This window comes from Canis lupus, chromosome 1 (genome assembly GCF_003254725.2).
Source record: "Canis lupus dingo isolate Sandy chromosome 1, ASM325472v2, whole genome shotgun sequence".
Taxonomy (NCBI): domain Eukaryota; kingdom Metazoa; phylum Chordata; class Mammalia; order Carnivora; family Canidae; genus Canis; species Canis lupus.
In genome coordinates this window covers 85122816-85132260 of record NC_064243.1, presented here as the reverse complement: position 1 = coordinate 85132260, position 9445 = coordinate 85122816, and the positions used below count along the sequence as shown (strand labels likewise).

The 9445-nt window shown below is 35.5% G+C and overlaps 1 protein-coding gene across 1 annotated transcript in view; it reads right to left on the bottom strand.

Annotated features, from left to right (window-relative positions):
• Positions 1 to 4458: 4458 nt before the first annotated feature.
• ALDH1A1 (aldehyde dehydrogenase 1 family member A1) overlaps positions 4459 to 9445 on the bottom strand; it is a 54186-nt gene continuing 49199 nt past the window's right edge. Inside the window, 1 exon segment of the mRNA XM_025423308.3 lies at positions 4459 to 5065. Within this exon segment, the coding sequence (XP_025279093.1) occupies positions 4993 to 5065 (73 nt within the window). The 3' untranslated portion in view covers positions 4459 to 4992.

Genomic DNA, 9445 nt, shown 5'->3' with positions numbered 1-9445 from the left:
ATGTAGAACATGTTGCTTCCCAAATATCTAGGCTACCATGACCCGTGGAATGATTGTAAAATGAGAAAGGTCTAGTATTTGACCTAAGAAAATACCACTAGTGAGTGGTAGAATCAGAATTTAGCATCTCTTTGACTCCAAAGGTCAAGATCTTCCCTACCATAATTATACTTTGAAAGTAAAGTCATTTAAAATGTTTCTAAGTGACTAAGGGATTTATAACCAGTTACCATTAAGGTGCCTCCCTAGATATCGTCAAAATGTAGGCAACCTGCTATTCTGGGAAAATATTCAAATAAATAGGCTAGGGAGTGAAATGTAAAAGGGCAATATTGCAACAATGCACACAAAAAATAGGTGCTAATGTCCTCAAGGTAACACATAGCTTTTCTTCAAAATTGTCCAAGGGAAAAGATATATTTTTCAGCCTATGTATATAAAATCCTTGTCAGTTTCTGATGAAGGATGGTAATTCGTAATCAATCTTGAAATGAAGTATTTATTCTTTAAAGCTATTGAATCCCATTTTCCGAATCTTGTTAATTTAGTTACTCTGTGAGTTTTGTGTGTTCTTTAGGTTTCTCTCCAGATCAAAACATTATTAAACAACCTGGCCGAAAATTAGCTATGCTTACAAGCTATTTATTAAGGAATGATAAAAGAAAATCATAAAAACCGAATGTAATTCATGATCTTGGATTAAGTTTCGGATCACAGGGGGAAAATGCCATCAAGGACAGTACTGGGACAGTTTGAAAAAATAGTATGTGGGTTGTACATTGGATACTAGAATTTGTCAATGTTAAATTTCCTGAATTAGATAGCTGCTTTGTGTTTTTTGTGAATTACATTGAATTTGGGGGCAGAGGGACATGATGTCCAAGAGTTATTCTCAAAAGTTTGTCTCAAGAAAAAAAAGTGAATCTATACAGAGAATAGGATGGTAAATGAATGACAGAAAAGGTTAGAAATTAGTGAATAAAAGATATATGGGAGTTCTTTGCACTGCTATAGCAACTCCTCCAAAAGCTTGGCATTATTTTAAGATAAAAAGTAAAGAAAAAAGCAGTTTTGTGCTTTCATATTTGATACCTTTTTCCAGGCTTGATGGATCTTTAAATAGGTTACTTGACAAAAAGTAAACAAAATAAAATCTTAAAATCTGGTTAAATCCACTGCAGGATAGCACCATGTCAACCACCTAGAAACATTTTTATAAAACTCAGAGATGTCCATTTTTTAAATAAAACGAAACACTTGTGAAACTAGTGAGCACATGGCACCAAATCAAACATGTAAGAAGCATTGCTATATCTTTCCCGTAGATATTTCATTTGGCAGGAAATTTGACTTTCTAGGGATTTTGGAATTATCCTGTGTTTATGAATATTACTATTTTTCCCTAGGATAATCCCACCATTCAGAATCCAAGGGCCATGTGCTAGAGAGACACGATTTAGAGACATGATGTAGGGCATTTTTAAGCTTCCACCAAAAAGTTTGTGGCATCCCTACTCTTCCACAGAACATCAGGGTGATAATTGAGCTCTTTCTCTCTCCTTTGTGTCCTGACTCAGGATGGTATCTTCCAGAATACCACAGTCCCAGCATGCTATAAGTTTTCGTGCCCTCCTCATAGTCACTGAATTTTGGTATTCAGGGAGTCTAGCCATCATCTCCAATTCTCTTTCCAGTGTATTTTTTTTACCATCAAAAATGGGAAGGCTCAGATGCATCTCCAGAGAATATAAAAGAAAAAAAAATCCCAAGATAAATTAGCAAGTAAAATTCTAAGTGGAAACTTGTGCCTCGCGTGAAAACATAACCTGGTTATTTGATATACTCGAAAAACCCCAAAGATAAAAACTTTCTATAGATTGTATATGTGCACTTTGAAAGGTTCAAGAGAAATGAGACTCAAAAAAATCATGCATGACCCAGGCAAAGGGTTCTTCTAGGTTGGTTCATCATTCCTTCCAAGTATCTAAAGAAATGGCTAAAATCCCATACTTTGAGTTAACTCTGTTTTCAATTGGCCACAAAAAATTTTAAGAAAAATATCTCCCCCCACCCCTGTTTCTCCTAGGCTACTATAATATAATGCAGAAGCAGGTATTCTGAAAATGAGGGAGAAAGGAGGTGGGAAGATACTAGGACACTGGAGAATCTACATGTGATCCCTGACATTGCCTCTGCCTGAACAGTTAGTTCCAACTTCTGTGACTTCTGGTATTCCTGGAGCACAAAATAACTTTACCACGTGGATATTAAGGACTATGATATTCCATTGATGATTTCAGAACTGAATTCTTCATGATAAAATTCCTTATTATATTTTCTATAGCACATTGGCTAATAAAATACCCTTTAGCTTTTCAAGGTTTTAAGAATTATTAGGGGCACCTGGGTGGCTCAGTGGTTGAGCATTCACCTTTGGCTCAGGTTTTGATCTGGGGGTCCTGGGATCAAGTTCCGTATCAGGCTCCGCATGGGGAGCCTGCTTCTCCCTCTGCCTATGTCTCTGCCTCTCTCTGGGTCTCTCATGAATAAATAAAATCTTTTAAAAAAGGAATTACGGCCAGCATGGCTTTATAAATCGGAGGAAAAGAAAGACAAATAATGTCTAGAGACTCAGGATGAGCCAATATGAAACAGATATTTTCTGTTTAATCCTGTAATGTCTTATTTATATAACTAAGACTTAATTTTCAAATATTTAAACTTGCTTCTGGCTTTTGTCTTGTTCTGGGTTCAGCCCTCTTTGTTTTACATTTTAAAATGTTCTGGTGGATTGCTATTACAATATTAACTTGTCTACCTATTAATTTATTTATGCATGGTTTTAAACACATCTTTGAAAAATGTAGACACTGTCTGGTTTTTGGAAAACACAACCCTTCTCTGCATTTGGCTATTTTTTTCTTCTCAATGTCCAAACATTTTTCAGTTCTTCCCACGTCTTCAAATCCTCCAGTTTTCAAAGTGATAATTACATCCCAAATCTTAAAAAATCATCCAGATTGCCAATCTTTTAGGCCCACACAATTCTGAGAAACTTTTGCAATTGGGGTTGAATTATTTTGAAAGAATTCCATTTGTTTGCATGTTGTGGCACTAACTGTGGCAGCTGTTATATGTCCTGACAATAAATAATGTTACTGAGGTATCTACTGATGTAAAATGATAAGCAATGATATTTATAATATATGAATATGAAAAAAAAGTTATCCTAAACATTATTCAACTTATATGTTAGGTGGCTGAACTAGGAACATTTTAGAACATGTATACACACAGAATGTTCACGTATTTTTACTTTCTCCATGGGCACCCAGATGGAAAGTTTTTTGTATGAGGGCATAAACATGTAAGTTAGGTAGTTTACACAGAGGTCACTGCTCCAGCTCTTCCTCCTTGATCCCCACCTCTCCTCAGGATACTCACTGCTAATTTGTGGTGTAGAACAGCATCCTCCAATGTGGATTCCTTAGTGCTAATCAGTATTATATGAGGGTAGGAGAAAGGGAAAGTCTATAGTTAAATAAATTTAGAAGAAAATCTGTATTAAACAAAATCATATAAGTTGCAGGACTTCTCAGAAGCTAAAATCCACTACTGTGCAATTCGAAACTCCCAGAGAGGAATACGATATTGATTTTTTCCAATTTTTTTTTCCAAAGGAACATGTCCTGAGAGTATGTTATGGAAACTCTTTCCTCTTTATTCATTGCAAATCTGCTCATTATTAAGGTTCAAATCCAGTCAAATTTCCCTTATGAGGCTCTTTGCAATTCCCTCATAAAAGCTCATCCTTACTCCTTGGGTACCTTATTATCACACTCTTCGGTTTCTTTGAATTCTCATTCCCTTTACATGCCCATCATTAAAAAAAAAACATTTTTTTTTTGGTATGGTGTCTTTGTTCTCTACTAAATCAAAGCATCTTGAGATAATGAAATATCCACTATTTGTTTGTTTTTTAATAAAATCTAACATAGGACCCAGAACTTTCTAGAAACTCAATAAATGTTTCCTGAAAGACTGAAGTCACGTACCTCAAATGTTTGCTATTGATTTTAAGACTTCCTCTGGAAAAGAAAATATGTTTCTTTACCTCCTTGAGAATGAGTGGATTTGACTTTTCTTCTTAAATACATCTTTATGCCGAATTTAACACTGATTTTGAATGACCAGGAGAGTAAATCACCATAACCAAAACTTCTGCTTAAAAAATTCAAAGCACCTGGGTGGCTCAGCCAGTTGAGCACTCAATTCTTGATTTCGGCTCAGGTCATGGAATTCAGGGTCGTGGGATCAAGCCCTGAGTTGGGCTCCATGCTCAGTGTGGAGTCTGCTTGTCTCTCTCCCTCTGCTCTTCCCCCACTCATGCTTTCCTCTCTATCGCTCTCAAATAAATAAATGAATAAAATCTTTTTAAAAATTTAAACTTAACAAAAATCATGCAAGGTTGTTTTTATTAAGCTTTATATATAGATTACAGCTAGGTATTACAGGCATTACTACATTTGACAAGCAGACATGATAGTCTAAGTAACATTTCAACAAACTCCACTGATTTCACAACTATTAGGAACAGAGCACATCTCCCCAGTTCAAAGGTATGTTAAGGACTTTAAGAGGATGTTAGAGAAATAAGCTACATGACAACTGGTCCTCTTCTATAACATGATTATCCTGGAAAAGTAGTTACAAGAAGAAGCACATAACTATTACAGAGTTTGGAGAAGTCTTACATTAGATCCATCCTTTTTTTACAGATATGACTTGGGGACACATACTAGAAGATAAAGGATTCTTTCAGAATAAGCTACATGTCAAGTTTTCTATCTGTAGTTTTAATGCTAATGTGATTCGCTTATGTTTAAAAAAATCAAGAAAAGCACAATTTTGTATTCAAAACCCACTGCAATATATTAGCAACTGTAGGAGATGCTTAGTCATTGAAGATTCTTTGCTTCATTCTTGTGGTTTTTATGAATTCTTCTGAGAAATTTTCATTGTGACCATCTTGACCTCTGTGTATTCTTGGAGACCATATTCTCCCCTAGAAAGAGAAGGAGAAACCCATGGAATTTAGCACAGCAGGACAAATGTAGCATCGTCCATGACTTAGTACAAATTTGTTCTTGCCTATCTAGTTAGAGACAATGGAAAATATTTTCTGCATACAGAAGCATTTCAAATAATAGCCAGCCAACCATAAGATATCTGGTCTCACATAAATCCCCTTGTGGGGAACCTTTTGACCTTTTTTGTTTTCATTTTAAATGACTATGTACATTCTGCTGATTTTCACATTAATTGTCCAATTTTGACATTGTCCTATTTTGCTACAAAAAAAACTTACCTCAAACAGGGAGATAATTCAGTCTAAGAAGAATTTTACCATTTCTACTTTAGGTTTGAATAAATAAGGCAGATATAGTACAAGACAAAAAGTCATACTATAGAATCACTTGAATAGTGGAGTAAAACTATAAATTCCAAGTAGAGTTTAGCTTAGCATTTTTACTGGTGTGTGATTGGCCCAGAAGTGATGAGGGAGCATTTTTGTTCTATTCTGCCTAATACGGTTTGAAACAAAATATTTTCTAGCTGTAGTTTTAATAGTATCTCTTGATTTTTGGGAAAATAAAACAAAACAAAAGAAAACCCTGACCTTTATTGTTAGAGTTTGTTTTTGTTCTTTTTTGTTTGTTTGCTTTGTTTTGAGAGAGGAACGAGATGGTTCATTAGTTTAAATTCAGGCCTTTGGGCTTTTTGCAGTTTGGGGATTTTTCTATTCATACAACCACTGCCATTTGCTTATATAACTCTTAAATCCAACCCAAACAATCAAGAATTAACCTGAGTCAGTCACTTAGGATCCTGGTATCCCATTATGGGTTTATCAAGAGCTCCTACCAGTTTTGGAAACTGCTATTTACCCTCTTTTGAAGAAATGACTAAAAGCATTGAGTTTGTTATTCTCTATATTGTTTCGATGAGAGGATTAAATTGCATGTTCATAGGAGCACTCTTCAAATTATAACACTCAGGCACATGCAGGCTTACAGAGCAAAATGATCTTGATCCTTTTGTACCCCTCCCTTCTGGTGATGTAGACAGGTATGTAGAAGACATCTTTTTCTCCTGGGTAACCTAATCCTCTTACACTGATTATTTTCTTGGGCAATTAAGCTTCTGAAAATACCTTCTAAAAGCTTCAATGAACATGTTCTTCAAAGTAATTAAAGGGCTCAGCCTCAGTTATCTGAAACCCATTAAAGGATAATATTTTAGTAAGTATTTTATCTCACAAAGTTAGATAAATTAACTCAAGATTTTTGCCAATGGGCTTTTCATTGTATTTTGGTTGACATGGACACTTGAAACTCTCAGGAGAGTACGAAGTGTGATTATTGTCATTCTCAGGCTGAAGTAAGTCCTGTTCCCAAGTATTTTGATCATACTTTCCTGTGTCTATGATATAACACAAAAACATTTGTTTGTATTTCTCTTTATCTTGATGGTCTGTGAGTTACTGGTTCTGTGCTTCTAAAATCCTCAAGGTACCAATCACGTGGGACCTTATTAGAATGCGGATTCTGTTTCAGTAGGTCTGGGGAGAGGCCTGAGAGTCTGTATTTCCAACAAACTTCCACATGCTACCTTTGCTTCTCACCTGGGTCTATCTATCCTGTAGTAACAGAGTCCTAGTAAACAAGTTACATATGTTTTTCACTCTGTACCCAGAACTGAGCCTGGCGCTACTTAAGTAGGCACAGGGATAATGTTTGCTGGACTGACTTGGCAAATATAACCAAACAAAAAATATTCATCTGAGCTTTTTCTATAAGTCCAGTAGTTTGTAACACTTTCATGTTCCCCTGTTCTGCAAGGGACAGGAGAAAATAAATATCCTGTGCGGTGCCAAGAACCAATTAAGTTTGCAATGGTATACTGGTAAAGTCTCAAGTGACTTATGTTAACTGAAGTGAAAATTAGCACAATGACACAAAGGAAGGAACTTCTACTATTTGACTCATTCCAGTGCCAGCACCATGATCTGAGATCCAATCCCAGTTTCGGGCCCTTAGTATTACTACCACATCGAGGTTTGCATACTACCACTATTTTTGGTTCTTTGAGTACTCTGTTCCCAACTGATCAATTATACCTTTCTGTTTTTGAAGATAAATTGTAATTGAACTCTTGGGAATCATGTAAGGTTATTGCTTCAGTAATTTTCTTTAAGCATCTTGTAGCAAATGAGTTGTCCATGAAGTTCACCGAATTTGGTTTCAGGTAGACAGTAACAGCATTCTTAGCCAGAATTTTTGAAGTAAAAAAAAAAAAAAATTACAGCATCACTCTCCTTTGCATTTACATAGATATAGAAGGAAATTATCTATATTCACATTCTAGAACTTTGAGGAATTACTGATGTTCGATTCATATTTTCCACTCCGTTCTCTTACTTTATTTCCCTATGTCTCAATTGTTGGACCAAACTGCATTCAATAAAATTGACCTATTTGGTCTTCTTTAGTCATTTTGTCTCTTTTGATTGTTTATCTTCATTTTCCTAGGGAAATGTGTTAGATAACTGGGCCAGCAACAAACTGTTCTTCCGAATAACCTAACATTTGTTACCTCTTTTTGTACAGTAGTTAGTTCTGCAAAGGGACTCTCTAATAATGGATATTATAAAGAAAAGGAACCAGGAAAAAAAGGAAGGAACCATTTGCTGAGTCCCACCTGGTAACAGAATGCTCAAGGATGGGCACACAGTGTGTCACTTCACTCTCAAACAGCCATCTTAAAAGACTTGTCAACATCTCCATTTCAAATAGGAGCAGAGAGAGGCTCAAAAATTGGACAACTTGAAACAAGCTGCATGAAGTGGAGTGGAGATTCAAGTGCTGGTGGGCTAGTGTCCAATCATGCTTCCTCTACTACACCACGTTCTTTTTATGAGTCCAGCTTTTACCACTCTCTTTCCTCAAAAACTTTCTAAGATATCCATGGCTTTTCACCACTCCACTAACAAAATGTAAGCCAATTTTCTTGAATACAAGACTTCTTAATCTGTATCCTATTTATCTCTGAAATCATAACTCTCCACTCCCATAAATCCCCATGAGCCAGCCAAATTCACGAACCCCTCAACATGCCACATACAACATCCTGTTCAAAAATGCTCCCTTCTCTGCTTACTGACATCCTATATCTGTTTCATGCCCTAGATCAAGTCCTGTATTTTCTGTGAGATCATCTCTTACTCTGTCAACTGCCAGGAAGTTCTTATCTATTGAATTCCCTTTAGGATTAAAACCATAGGATCTTAAGTACAGAAAGGAGCTCATGGACTCTCTGCTTTATTTTCCCACTCCTACCCTTCTCTACAATTGCTGATCTTTTGGACAGATGAAAACAGTGAGAGATAGGGCAATGCCACAAACCTTATATTCTGGTGGTGCCCACATTTCCTGTCCTTCAGCATTGTGCTCTCTCTGCCTTTTAATTTACTTTTCTGCTTATAAACTCCCAGTCTATGACTATTTACTTCATAGTGTGTAGGTTATTTTGCATGACTTATCTTTTTACACATTCCTCCTGCCCCCCGCAGTTATATGAAGGGTGGGATATGGTATCAGATATCTGGGGCTCATCGGCCCTATTTTACAGAGCAAAGACCTAACGAATGTGTACTGAGAATGAGGATGGACCACTTTATCATTCTTCCTTTCTACTGGCTCCCCAATGATGATTGCTTCATTTTTAATTTTGCTGATTTATTTAAATGACAAAGTAGATGGCTATTTAATGGATTCATGACCTTTAGAAACTGAGACTCATTTTTACTTGCTATTTACAGAACGAGCAGCTTTACTATGTTTGAGTGCATAAGGTTTGTATATGATGTATCTTTATTCCTCAGGACTTTTTAAAGGTATTGAGAAATACAAGAACATTTTAAGAAATAAAATGGTTAAAATTGTTTGAACAAAATTAACCAAGTATATTGCCACCATGTTCTGTGTATACATATGCATATGCACATTTTTAAAGAGTCTATATACACAGGTCTCAAAAGCAACTTGAAGGCTTGTACATGAATATATATATATATGTATATTTTTTCAAGCTAGTCATGATTATAAAACATGTTTTCCTTAGCCAAATTTCTCTTTCAGTTTATATTTTAGTGCAAAAATAACTAATTCAGGTAATTTATATTTTTAGATTCCATATCAAAATATTTCAATAAATGAGAATCACTCATTACTTAGAAGTACTTAGAAGCTTTTGTGATAAAGACACTAATTTACTTATTTAAGAAGTATAGAGTGTTCTCATATTTTCACATTTCTTACAGTCACCAATTTACAGTTTCTGCCTCCTTTTTGGAAATATTTCCCAGATAGATTACATTCTTATA